The following is a 14,645-nucleotide window of genomic DNA, read 5'->3' as shown; positions in this document are numbered from 1 at the left end:
ACCAATGAAAAATATAACATCTTGTGCTACAGATGGTGCTCCCAATATGATGGGCAAGAAAAATGGCTGCTTAAAATTGATGAAAGATGCGAATCCAGAAATGATTCTTGTGCATTGTGTTATTCATAGGGAAAACTTGGTAGCTAAAAACATCTCGTCTGTTCTGAATGAAGTATTACATACAGTAATAAAGTGTGTTAATGCTATTAAAGCTAGTGCCAAATGTGAGCGTCTTTTCAAGCTATTTTGTGAAGAACAAAATGAAGACCATGTGAGACTTTTACTTCATACTGAAGTAAGATGGCTATCTAAAGGAAACTGTTTGAAAAGATTTATGGAACTGTTTGATATTCTTAGTGATTTTTAAGCGACAAACCTGAAATGAAGTATCTGTTAACAATAGATGGTAAAGCATTTGTGAGTTATTTAGCCAATATCTTTGAAAAACTAAATATATTCAATAAGCAACTTCAAGGAACAAATAAAACTCTTGTCGATGCAAAAGCAAAGATATTTGGTTTCATTACCAATATTGAGTTATGTCAGAAACATATTAACAACAAAAACTTTAAACAGTTTCATTGACTCCAAAAATGTGAAGTAACTGATACCGCTTTACTTGTTATTGTCAATCATTTGAATATTCTATCGGCTGATTTAAAAGAAAGATTTTCTGATTTAAAACAAATTGATTTCCCAACATGGATGATGCAGCCAATGTTAGTGGATTTGTCTGATATATCAAATATGCAGTATCAAGAAGAACTCACAGAATTGCAAAGTGATGAGTCAGTTAAAGCTTTATTTAATATCAAAGGAGCGATGGCATGGCTTTGTGAGGAAACAGAAATCAAATACCCAAATTCAACCAAATGTGCAAGAAAACTATTGCTACTATTTCCATCTTCATTTTTAGCTGAATGTGGATTTAGTGCTGTAAATGATTTACTGGTAAAAAAAAAGAAATCGGCTGGATATAACACAACGTGGAGACTTGAGACTAAAGCTAACCAAATTGGAACCTAATATAAAATTTCTGTGCAGCAAGCATCAAGCGCAAGGATCACACTAAATTAAAATAATAAATTAATATAGAAAAATCTGTATTAAAATTATTTGGAATTTAAATTTCTGTTTTTCATTATATGTTTTGAAATTTTACTTACTGTGTTTTGTTAACAATTTCATAGTGATTTCTTCCTAGAACCTATCATTTATGTTTATTAAGTGAACAAATCAATTTTTTAATGTTAAAAATTATGTATGTTACATGGGGGGGACATAAAAATTTTAGAAAGGTTAAGGTGGGGCATGGCACAAAAAAGGTTGGGAAACACTGATCTAGAGGATCTATCTATTGATGTTAGTTTGGTGTTAAAATTTCCTACTATTGTTGTTTTGCTGTTGATCTTGCTCTTTATGTCCATCAAAATCTGCTTTATACATTTAGGTGCTCTTATATTGTGTGCAGAAATATTTACAATGGTTATAGCTTCCACACACCCCTGCACCCACCCATCTGGCTCCTGGACCAAAGCTTCTCCACTGCAATAAGCTTAGAAAATCCTGACTCTTTGCACACACTGTGATCTCCCAGCACTCAGTATAAAAAGCCAGATCCTGTAGAAGTCCTGACTCTGTGTAGCTTTGTGTTGTTCTCTTAGTGCCCCTTTTGCTTACTGTGTGGGCAAGGCCAGGTCCTAATGTCCTAAATTTGCATGGCACTCTGCTCTCCCAGCTCACTGTGCTCTCTTTCCAAGGCTCCGCCAATTTTCCTCCTTTGGGAATAGTGCGTATCAGCCTGTAGAAGGGGAGCTAGGACCTCTTCCCCTTCCTGGAGTAGGAGGTGCTGTGCTCTCCCAGGAATAGAGGAATTGATCCTCTGTGATGCCTCTACACTCCACAGCTCCTGCTTGTCTGACTTCTGGTTCAGAGATTCCCCTGGGCGACAGGCACAGAAGGCATGGAAAGTCCTGGCTCTGCACTGGTCTCTGCTCTTCAATACTCTGTGTGCTCACTGTGAGCAAGGACAGAACTTAAAGTCCTGGCTCTGTACAGTGCTCTGCTCTCCCAGCATGCCACGCTCTTTTTCCAAGACCCCACCAACTTTCCCCCTTGAGGGTGCTGTGCATCAGGCTGTAGGAAGGGAGCTGAAACCTATTCCCTTCTGTGGGGTTGCAGGTGCTATGCCCACCTGAGAGATAAGAGTGCACCCCCTCAATGGCTCCACAAACCCCTACTCCCACCCATCTGGTTCCTGGAGACTGCTATGCTTCCTACACTAACAGAAGGAGACTTGGCCTTGGGTAGTGAACACACAATATAATATACAGATGATGTATTGCACACTTGAAACCTATATAATTTTATTAAACACTGTCACCCCAATAAATTCAATAAAAAATTTTAAAATGTTGGCAGCAGCTCTGGCTGGTGGCTCAGTGGATAAAGAGTCTGCCCAGCATATAGATATCCCAGGTTTGATTCCCAGTCAGGACACACAGGAGAAGTGACCATCTGCTTCTCTCCCCTCCCTCTCCCTTCTTCTCCTTTTCTCTCCCTCTTTGACTCCCACAGCCAGTGGCTTGATTGATTCAAGTTTGGCTGCAGGAAAGCTCTGTTGGTTGGAGCACATCAGCCTCAGTACTTTAGCATCGGCCCCAGATGGGGCTATCTTGTGGCTCCTGGTTGGGGCACATGTGGGAGTCTGCCTCATAATCTCCCCTCCTCTTACCTAAAAAAAAAATGTTGGAAGGGCTGTGCTCCCTTTGGAAGCTTTAAGAGAGAACCTTTCCTTACCTCTTCCAGCTTTTCTTTATCTTTGGACATTCCTTATCTTGTAACTGTAAAACTCTTAAGTTTCTTCCTTCATGTTCACCTGGCCTTCTGCTTTGTGTCTCTCTACTATGTGACTGATAAAGATTGGGAGCCGTGGATTTAGGGTCTATCAGAATAATTCAGAATGTTCTCCTCAGTTGAGATCCTTAACTTAATTGCATCTTCAAAGACCTTTTTTGAAAATAAGATCATATTCATGGATCCCTGGGATTAATTAGGACATGCACATATCTTTTTGGGGACCACCATGCAAGCCACCACATACATATACACACAGGCACAAACACACACACATTAGTTCCTTATATATAAATGAATATGGGTAGGGCTACAGTATGTTACAGTTGTGAGTACATGAAACAGAGTTTATTCTTGTATTATTATTTAAAATGAATTATTGTATTTTTCCATTAAGAAAAACTGTAAACCTACTTTTGCCCCACCCTATATATTGATCTAGAGAAGGAAAAGGGGAGTATTCAGTAGATTTTTTTTCATCCTAAAATATCATTTTAAAGATAGGAAAAGCAATTAATAAAAATTTATTTATAAAAAAGATAATAAAAGCATTCTGCACAAAAGAAAAAATGAAAAATTGCACTTTATGAAGATTCTGTACTGTCTTCATAGAGAAAATATAAATATAAAGTCACTTTTCCATTAGTCCTCAAGATCTGTGGATTTTCCCTCCTTGCTGGCTCTTACACCTGTCCTTTTCTCTTTATCTCGGGTCCTCTGCCCTATCCCGTTCTTCCTATTATAACCTTAGTTCTGACCATCATTTACTACCTGAATCAATGCAATAGAGCTGCTTTGGTCCAGTCTACATCCTGACACCAGAATGAAGATTCTAAAACACAAATTCATTCCATTTCTCCCCTACTTAAAATCCTTCGTTGTAATCCTCTTGTATTACTATGAAATTCTTAACACCGGCTGCAAAACCTTTCAGAATCTGACTCCTGTTTGCTTCTCAAGCCTTGTTTCTTGCCTTTCCTCTTTCACATCCTATTTTCACATACTACAGAATCTCTTTAATTCTGTGTCTGCTTATATTTCCATTTCTGTGTATGTGTAGTTTCTCCTGCCTTAACCATTCTTCCTTTCTGCACCTGGCTAACTCACACTTTATTTTCTCCAAATTTAGCTCAGCTATTAGTTTGGGAAGCCTTCGTTGATTTATTCCCCTACTATTTCCTTCCTTGTCGTCCTTCCTGGGTCTGGGCTAATTGTTTATCCCAAGTGCTCTAGTAGCCCCCCCCCCCCCCCACCGTGGCACTTCCTCTGCCTGGTCAGTGCTACCTCACATTATTTTTGTCTATTTAATTTCAATATCACTCCTTTTCAAATATTGTGTTTTATTTTCATATCTCCTGGCATGTTGTATAGGTATAGGATATTTTTCCTAAGTGTTTATTGAATAAATAAATGAATGAATGGCTATTAGAGACTTTATTTATGTTATCCCTAGAACATTGTTTATTCTTTTATAGTAGCTAGTTTTTATTTCTTAAAGAATTTAGAATATGTTATATGCAATTATATAATATGCCAAACCAAAATGTTTGAGAGATGTTTTTATCATGCATACAGTTTAAATTCTTTAAGTTTAAATGTTATGAAGACCTAATGAAAACCATGTGTGGTTTTGTCTGTTTTTTAAATATTTGTTTTTCAAATAAGATGAAACAAAAGTATCACATTCTTTTCACTTTGCAGGAACTGATTCCTACAAGCGATAGCAATGTGGTTGTATCTCTCACACGCCTCTTTGAAGCACTACTCTGTGATGTGGTAGAAAATGATCCTACAAGCAAGCACATTCATGTTTGGATTATGGTTGGTTTTATTCTTAATGTAGTTTTTAATTACAGAATAAAATATGCATCTGACAAATGATACTTGTACTGAGAAAGACATTGTAAAATCTAGAGCTGTTGTTTAGTGAGAAGTGAAAGAATAGCTGAAGACATTTGAATTGCTCTGATCTGGTATTCTGATTTAAAAGACACTTTAAAGAAAATAAAATACATCAAAATGAACCCAATATGCTCTGTTATTGATAAAATATCATAATTTGATACACAATAAGGGGACAATATTAATCCAATATGGACTTAGGTGAACTGATTTTATATTAAGCCAAGATGTAGATAGACTGCAAGGAACAGGCTACAAAAGACAAGGAGCAGGCATCCAACCAGGTAGATAGAGCGTTGCTGGCAGAATCCATAGAGCACATGGGTAGGGATGTCAGTGGTCCCAGTTAGCTAATATCTAGAGGCCAAAGAAGGCCAGAGAGCATAACTCCGAAGGAGCCAAAGGAAATAGTGTTTTGCTCTCTTCCCTGGTATATGCTACTTTCCCATCTACTACCACAGTCCTGAAATTCTCGATTTCCTCTACTCAGTCTACTTTCTCTTCTACTCTGTGGTTATAGCAGTCTCCTCCTATTCTTGTTGCCACAGAAAGTCTACCTCAGACTTCTCACATTCCAAGGTTCCCTGCTAACCAAAATTTCTTCCTTTCCCACCCCTCTTTGTCTTTATTTTCCTCTAATTTATAAGAAATTGAACAGATGTGTTAGAAGTATGATTTATTTATATACATCTTCTCCCTAAGTTTGTAACTGCCTTTCACAGAACTAGTTTTTAATATTGTTCCATATATTTCAGTGTTACCTTTCTATAAAATAGAAGTATCCTAGGAATAGTTTATATATGTAACCTTTATGTTTATATTTCCAGAAATTTTTCATTCTGTTGGTAAACCTAAACTCCCAAAATTATTTTAATGATTCAGAATCATTTTTAGACTAATATGGATCAATACCTGGTTGAAAATATTTCTTAAAATATACTTGATTTTTAAACTAGATAAGCATGTGAGTTATGGCCTAGAGTAAAATTCAAAAAGCAAAAGAAGGTTTTCCATCTATACCAGTCCTCCAGCTACTCTTAGGGCAACTGATAATACCAGTGCCTAGGTACCCTGCCAGAAGTATTTGATGAACGTGCTTATATGTATATACATTTTTATACATGATACTTATTTTCACCTTTTCTCACAATATATCTTAGAGATCATTTCATAACAGTAGAGTTGCCTTCTTTTTTAACAGATGCATCTAATTCCAGTGTATGTAGCATAATTCAATTAAGCAGACCCCTGTTGAAGAACATTTGGGTTCCTCTAATGATTAGAGATTAGAGTCTAATCTTTTGCTATCACAAACAATACTGCAATGAATTTTTTGTAAATATATCATTTTAACAGATGAAATATATTTCAGGATAAGTCCTAAGAGAGAAATTCCTAGATTATTTGGCATGGGCATTTAAATTTAGATAGCTATTGCTAGAGAAATGATTCTTTATGTGATTTAGCTGTGCTCCAATCGACTTTATGTATAGATCTAATCTTTTCTAAGTAGGTTAACCAGGCCTTAATATGTTAAATTGTAATTAATCTGTTAAAAATTTCTTTCAAATAATTAGTTTGAATTAAAAATATATTTTTTTTACCATCAGGCTTGCTTTATATTTTCATTGATTTGGTCTATTGGAGGAAGTTGTGATTCAAATGGTCGCATCGTTTTTGATTCTTTCCTACGACTCATCATACGGGGAGAAGATGAAAGCAACCCAGTGCCCAGCTCTGTGGGTAAATGGGAATGCCACTTTGATGAGAGAGGCTTGGTCTATGACTACATGTATGAGGTATGATATAAAATGGTTGCTATGGTAAGTTGTAAACCACAAAGTCTTGGATCAGTAAGTGAAACTCCTGGGTTCCAATCCAAGAGTTAATTTGAATGTTGTGGTTAGTGTTTTAGTTCCTTCTCTTTAGTTTCTTCTCCTATAACTTGTGGATGGATAGATAAACTTACTTTAAGAATAATTTAGGCCTGACCTGTGGTGGCGCAGTGGGTAAAGCGTCGACCTGGAAATGCTGAGGTCGCTGGTTTGAAACCCCGGGCTTGCCTGGTCAAGGCACATATAGGAGTTGATGCTTCCTCCTTTCTCTCTCTCTCTCTCTTTCTCTCTCTCTCTCTCTCTCTCCTCTCTAAAATGAATGAATAAAATAAAATTAAAATTAAAAAAAGAATAATTTAGGCCCTGGCCAGTTGGTTCAGTGGTAGAGCATTGACTGGGTGGGTGGATATCTCGGGTTCAGGGTTCAATTCCTGGTCAGGGCATACAGGAGGAGCAAGCATCTGCTCCCCCCCCTTTTCCCTTCCCCTTCCCCTTCTCTCTCCCTCTCTTTCCATCTCCCCCCCACACCTCCCACTGCATGACTTGATTGGTTCCAGCACATTGGCCTGGCACTGAGGATGGCTTCCTGGAGTCTCTGCTTCACGTGCTAAAAATAGCTTGGTTGCAAGCATGAGCCCAGATGGGCAGAACATTAGCTCCAGATGGGGGTTGCTGGGTGGATCCTGGTCAAGGCACATGCAGGAGTCTGTCTCTCTACCCCCTTCCTCTTACTTGGAGAAGAAGCAGAAGCAGAAGCAGGAGCAGAAGAAGGAGAAGGAGAAGGAGAAGGAGAAGGAGAAGGAGAAGGGGAAGAGGAGGAAGAGGAGAAGGAAGAGGAGGAGGAGGAGGTGGAGGAGGAGGAGGTGGAGGAGGAGGAGGAGGAGGAGGAGAAGGAGTAGAAGAAGAAAGAGGAGGAGGAGGAGGAAGGGGAGGAGGAGGAGGAGAAGGAGAAAGAAGAAGAAAGAAGAAGAATTTCGCTATTTTGAACAATGCTGCCATAAACATGGGGGTGCATTTCTCCTTTTGAAACAGTGGTATGGTGTTCTTGGGATATATTCCTAAAAGTGTGATGGCTGGGTAAAAAGGCAGTTCGATTTCTAATTTTTTGAGAAATCTCTATACTGTTTTCCTCAGTGGCTGCATCAGTCTGCATTCCCACCAGCAGTGTAGGAGGGTTCCCTTTTCTCTACATCCTCGCCAGAACTTATTCTGTGTTGTTTTGTTGATGAGCACCATTCTGACTGGTGTGAGGTGATATGTCATTGTGTTTTTAATTTGCATTTCTCTAATGATTAGTGATGTTGAGCATTTTTTTTTATATGCCTATTGGCCATCTGTATGTTCTCTTTGGAGAAGTGTCTATTTATTTCTTTTGCCATTTACGATTGAATTATTTATCTTCCTGGTGTTGAATTTTATAAATTCTTTATAAATTTGGTTATTAACCTCTTATCAGACATATTGTCACATATGTTCTCCCATTGTGTAGTTTGTATTTTTATTCTGTTCTTATTGTCTTTAGCTGTGCAAAATCTTTTTAGTTTGATACAGTCCCATTTGCTTATTCTGTCTTTTATTTCCTTTGCCTGTGGAGATAAATCAGCAAATATATTGCTGTGAGAGATGTCGGAGAGCTTACTGCCTATGTTTTTATCTAAGATGCTTATGGTTTCATGACTTACATTTGAGTCTTTTATCCATTTTTAGTTTGTTTTTGTGAATGATGTAAGTTGATGGTCTAGTTTCATTTTTCTGCAGGTAGCTGTCCAATTTTCCCAACACCATTTGTTGAAGACACTGTCTACTCCATTGTATGCTCTTACCTCCTTTGTCAAATATCAGTTGCCAATAAAGGTGTGGGTTTATTTCTGGGTTCTCTGTTCCATTGATCTATATGCCTGTTCTTATGCCAGTACTAAGCTGTTTTGAGTATAATGGCCTTGTAGTATAAGTTGATATCAGGAAGTGTGATCCATCCCATTTTATTCTTCCTTTTCAAGATTGCTGAGGCTATTCGTGTTCTTTTTTGGTTCTATATAAACTCTTGGAATATTTGTTCTATATCTTTGAAGTATGTCATTGGTATTTTAATTTATATTGCATTGAATTTATAAATTGCTTTGAGTAATATAGATATTTTAATGATGTTTATTCTTCCTATCCATGAACATGGTATATGCTTTCACTTGTTTGTATCTTCCTTGATTTCTAAAAACAACCCAAGTGTTCATAAATGGATGAGGGGATTAAAAAGCTGTGGTACATATATACAATGGAATACTATGGGGCCATGAAAAAGAAGAAAATCTTTTGAAACAACATGGATGGACCTGGAAACTATTATGTTAAGTGAAATAAGCCAGGCATAAAAAGAAAAATATCATATGACCTCACTCATTTGAGGAATCCAATGAACAATGTTAACTGAGGAACGAATGGAATTGAGACAGAGGACAGATCAAAGAGACCAGAGGAAAAGAAGACAGAGGAAAAGGGGATGATAGGATGGGATAAACCTGAATGGAAGGGGGGAGGGTGCTATGGGTAGAGGGCAAGGGAGATGTTGAGGGGAATACGGAGGGGGGATGCATTTGGGGCGACACTAGGGTCTATGTAAACAATAAATTAAAATCAATAATAAAGAAAGAAGAAGAAGAAGAGGGTGAGAGAGAGGGGAAGAAAAAGAAGAAGAAGGAGGAGGAGGAGGAGGAGGAGGAGGAGGAGGAGAAGAAGAAGAAGAAGAAGAAGAAGAAGAAGAAGAAGAAGAAGAGGAAGAGGAGGGGAAGGGGAAGGGGAAGAAGAAGAAGAAGGGGAAGAAGGAGGAGGAGAAGAAGAAGAAGAAGAAGAAGAAGAAGAAGAAGAAGAAGAAGAAGAAGAAGAAGAAGAAGAAAAAGAAAGAAAGAAAGAAAGAAAGAAAGAAAGAAAGAAAGAAAGAAAGAAAGAAAGAAAGAATAGTTTAGCCTGACCAGGTGGTGGTACAGTGGATAAAGTGTCAGCCTTGGATGCTGAGGACCCAGGTTCAAAACCCTGAGGTTACCAGCTTAAGCATGGGCTCATCTGGCTTGAATGAGGGCTCACCAGCTTGAGCCTGGGATCATAGACATGACTCCATGGTTACTGGCTTGAGCCCAAAAGTCACTGGCTTAAAGCCCAAGGTTGCTGGCTTGAGCAAGGGGTCCCTGGCTTGGCTGGAACCCCTTGGTCAAGGCACATATGAGAAAGCAATCACTGAACAACTAAGGTGCTGCAACTATGAGTAGATGCTTCTAATCTCTCTCCCTTCCTGTCTGTCTCTGTCTATCTGTCTGTTTCTCTCTCTCACTAAAAAATAAAAAAAGAATAGTTTATTATTTCAGATTTTTTTTTGTATTTTTCTGAAGTTGGAAACAGGGAGGCAGTCAGACAGACTCCCGCATGCACCTGACCGGGATCCACCCGGCATGCCCACCAGGGGGCGATGCTCTGCCCATCTGGGGCGGAGAAGCAAGATGGGTGCTTCTCCTGTGTGCCCTGGCTGGGAATCGAACCCAGGACTCCTGCACGCCAGGCTGACGCTCTACCACTGAGCCAACCGGCCAGGGACATTATTTCAGATTTAAATTAAGTTTATTTCCTCCAGTTTAAAAAAGGATTTACAGAAAGATTATTTTAAATAATAATCATTTGAATAATCATTTGATTCATGCAAATTTTTTTTAACAAAGTCATAAGATCTGGGTAGAACCTTAGTTACAATTTTACATAAATCTCAAGGCTTATTGCTTAAGATGCAAGTTGAGAAAAGCGAATGGCCAGGTAAGTCAGGACTTGAACCCCAGCTCTTTTGATGGCCAGTGCAGAAATCTTTCCCTCAAACCATGCTAACAAAAAATGTAAAAATATGACCAGAAGGAGAGTTTCATCCTAAGTAGTCACAGTGAGAAATCAATAAAATAATTTCTAAAACAAAAACCAAGAGGTGATAATACAAGTATATTCTTTAAGAATTGGAGGCAAATACCATCCAGCTTAAAGAGTTGCTGCTAAAGAGGAGAAAATGATAGTGGGAGATTGCTGGTTTCTTGTTTTTTGTTTTTAAATTATAGTTGATATTCAACATTATATTAGATATATAGGTGTATATGATTTACAAAATGATCTCTCTAATAAACCTTACACCCACCTGACAGTTATTAGAATATTATTGACTATATTCCCTAAGCTCTACTTTACATCCCCATGACTATTTTGTAACTACCATTTTGTATTTTTAATCCCTTCATCTTTTTTACCCAGTCCCCTAAACCAGTGGTCGGCAAACTCATTAGTCAGCAGAGCCAAATATCAACAGTACAATGATTGAAATTTCTTTTGAGAGCCAAATTTTTTAAACTTAAACTATATAGGTAGGTACATTATTATGAACTTAAATAGTGTACTCCTAAGCTGACCTTTGCGCCCGCACGTGATATTTTGTGGAAGAGCCACACTCAAGGGGCCAAAGAGCCGCATGTGGTTCGCAAGCCACAGTTTGCCAACCACTGCCCTAACCCTATCCTATCTGACAACCACGTTTGTTTTCTGTATCTATGAGTTTGTGTTTTATTTTTTTAAATTTCATATATAAGTAAAATCATATAGTATTTGTCTTTTTCTTCCTGACCTGACTCATTTCATTTATCATAATATTCTCTAGGTCAGGCATGGCCAATGGTTTTTGCCCCCGGGCCAGATTAGAAAGAAAACTTTTTTCACGGGCCAGACAAAATATTAAAATTAAAAAAATGTTAAATACAAAAACGATGCATTTAAGTAAACAAAATTTTATTATGTAATTTGTTTATGAATAAATATAATTGAGTGAAAAATTTTAATATACAATATTATTTTAATAAAAATATAATTACATACCGTATAAATACCCAAACTGTATCACAATCAATTGAAACAATATTTAATTAATAGAATGAGCTTGAAGGGGTTTATCGCAAATAAAACAATTATTTTGTTTTACAAACAGCCTGGACACGTTTTCAGTTATCAACTGCAGCTGTTGTCTATGCTACAATGCCACTTGATTCAGCACACTTGACCACAAAAATAACAAATTGTTTGACCATGGGCGTGCCCTAGCAAACTCCACCTAAAAGAATGTGTGTTTCACATCACCACTAAATGTCAAACAGTTCATATTGAGTACAGACAAGTACAAAAGTTGTAAATCTTTATAATGGAATTTTTTAAAAAAAATAAAGAAGTATTGCAAATTCATTCGACCAGTTAACCCTAGATTAGTCATATGCGGAATTCTTTTCTGCGTATCACTATCTTCTTAAATATCTCAATTTCCAATAATCAAAGATGCTTCCACTTCTGAGTAGCTGAGATTTTAAAGTAGCGGAGATATTAAAATCGTGGGCTGCATAAACTCATTACACAGGCTGGATCCGGCCCACAGGCCATATGTTGGCCATGCCTGCTCTAGGTCTATAGATGTTGTTGCAAATGGCAAGATTTTATTCTTTTTTATGGCTGTGTAATATTCTATTGTATGTATGTACCACCCCTTCTTTATCCATTAATCTATCAATGATACTTGGTTGCTCCCATATTTTGGCTGTTGTAAATAATGCTGTAATGAACATAGGGTTGCATATGTCTTTTTGGAATTAGTGTTTTAGATTTCTTTGGATAAATGCCCACAGGTGAAATTGCTGGGTCATATGATAGTTCTATTTTTAATTTTTGAGGAAGCTCCATGCTGTGTTTTTATTTCAGGCCCTCTTTCTGTCTTTTAATCAGATTATTTATTTTTTTGTTGTTAAGTTGTATGAGTTCTTTATATATATTTTTATATTAACTCCTTATTGGATGTATCACTGGTGAAGATCTTCTTCCATTTTTTGATGGTTTTCATTGCTGTGCAATAACTTCTTAGTTTGATATAGTCTCATTTGTTTATTATTTTTTGTTTGTTTCCCTTGCCCAAGGAGACATCCAAAGAATCAAAAAATTACCAAGAGCTAAGTCAGAAGGTTAATTTATTTCTGGGTTTCTATTTTGTCTCATTGATCTATGTGTCTGTTTTTATGCCAATATCATGCAGTTTTGATTACTATAGTATAGTTTGATATCAGGTAACATGATTCTTTAATATTTCCCTCTTTATTGTTTGTTTTGACTATTGAGGACCTTTTGTGGTTCCATGTAAATTTGAGGATTATTTGTTCTAGTTCTGTGAAAAATGCCATTAGTATTTTGATAGGGATTGCATTGAATCTATAGATTTGCTTTGGGTAAGGTGGACATTTTTAACAATGTCAGTTCTTCTTCTCCTGTAGCTTGGAATATGCTTCTATTTTTTCTATCTGCTTTATTTTCTCTCTTTAATGCCTTGTAATTTTCAGAGTAGAGATCATTTATATCCTTGGTTAAATTTATTATAAGGTATTTTTTTCTTTTTGATGTAATTGTCAATAGGATTGTATTTTAAATTTTTTAATGATAGTTTATTATTAGTGTATAGAAAGAGAACAGATTTCTGAATATTAATTTTATATCCTACAACTTTACTGAATTTATTTATTGGTTTTATAGTTTTTTGTGAACTCTTTAGAGTTCTTTATGTATAGTATCATGTCATCTACAAACATACATGCCTATATAACTTTGAAAAAATTAAAAAACTGAAACCTAAAATATTAAGAATGTGAATTACTAGGGAAACATTTAGCCAACCTTGCAAAATTACTATCCTCCAGACACAATTTGCTAGAAAATAGTTAATAGATTCTTACATGCCAGCAGTAGCACTAAAGCAGGGTCCAAGAGACCTTCTAGTTTGCCAGATGTTAACCCCTTTGTTGCTTGATGGTAGGAAATCTTGGGCTCTTCAGGGGAAAGGGCTAAGCAATCTGGAAAGGAAGATAATGGTGGAGGGGAGGGGCATGGATTAGGGAGGTACTCAGGTTCTCAGGACAGCAACTATTTAGCCACTGACTCAGAAAAATTTCAATTTTGTAACAGTCAAATCAGTCATTTTGATACATCCTTGCTGAATATCAGCCTGGATCAAAATCCCAAAGAGAATAATTTTAGAGAAACAAACAGTGAGTTCACATGATATTTTGTTTCTAGTTGGATTATTTCCCCTTTACTTTAAAATATGAAAACATGAAGTTAAACTTCAGTAAATTGTTAACTTGAGCTATATCAGAGTGTCTTTCAAATAATATTTGATATATGTGAAAGGACATCTTGAAGGTTTTTTAGAAAGATTGGAGTGTTAAGAAGAGGTGGTGGGAAAAATGTCTGAAATTCTAGATTTGTTGAATTTGTGATAGCTAAATTTCATTACGTTCTTCAGATTATCACTGGAAAGGAAAATTAAAGAAAAATATTTCTTAAATAGGGTAGTGGATTCATGGATGTTTATTAAGCTGCTTTATGACTTAAAACTGTTATATACACTATTTTGAATGAATCTATTATTTCACACTAAAAAGTGGAAAGAGTATAAAGTTTTTAAAAGCAAATATGAGAAATAACTGTGTTAAGAAGAGCCTCTCTGATAGCAAGTGTATGGTTTTAATATTTTGAAACTTATGTTCTCTTATAGTTGAAAAACCGAGGTCACTGGATCCATTGGAATGAATTAATTAAAAGTACTGTTATGGGAGATAAACGTGTCAAGATTCAAGATATCATAGTCCCTACAATGGACACAATTAGATATACATTTCTAATGAATTTGAGTATTACCTATGCGAAGTAAGAAATTCTTATAACATTCACTATAAACATAATAGTGCCATTATAATAAGACCATAAGATATTTGAAGTTAACTTTGAAGTCATTCATTTTCAGATAACTGAGACCTTGGGGGACTAGTTGACATGTCCACAGTGACATCTGTTACTAGTGGCTAACCTATAATCCAGATTTCCTTTGCCTACTCCAAAGCCTTTGACATCATGCTTTGTTGAATCATAAGCTATCTTATATGTCTTTTACTTGTAACAGACTAAAAATCAGTGTTCTGTAAATTGGTTTGCATTCTACTCAAAGGTTCA

The 14,645-nt window shown here is 36.5% G+C and overlaps 1 protein-coding gene across 1 annotated transcript in view; it reads left to right on the top strand.

Annotated features, from left to right (window-relative positions):
• DNAH12 (dynein axonemal heavy chain 12) overlaps positions 1-14,645 on the top strand; it is a 376,621-nt gene that overhangs the window by 202,409 nt on the left and 159,567 nt on the right. The window contains exons 35-37 of the mRNA XM_066245398.1: positions 4,558-4,677; positions 6,369-6,557; positions 14,191-14,342. Coding sequence (XP_066101495.1) covers positions 4,558-4,677; positions 6,369-6,557; positions 14,191-14,342 — 461 coding nt within the window. The remainder of the gene's footprint in view (positions 1-4,557; positions 4,678-6,368; positions 6,558-14,190; positions 14,343-14,645) is intronic.

Source organism: Saccopteryx bilineata, chromosome 10, assembly GCF_036850765.1.
Source record: "Saccopteryx bilineata isolate mSacBil1 chromosome 10, mSacBil1_pri_phased_curated, whole genome shotgun sequence".
NCBI classification, from domain to species: Eukaryota; Metazoa; Chordata; class Mammalia; order Chiroptera; family Emballonuridae; genus Saccopteryx; species Saccopteryx bilineata.
Note: the sequence above shows the minus strand (reverse complement) of the source record. Positions and strands in the feature narration are given on the sequence as shown.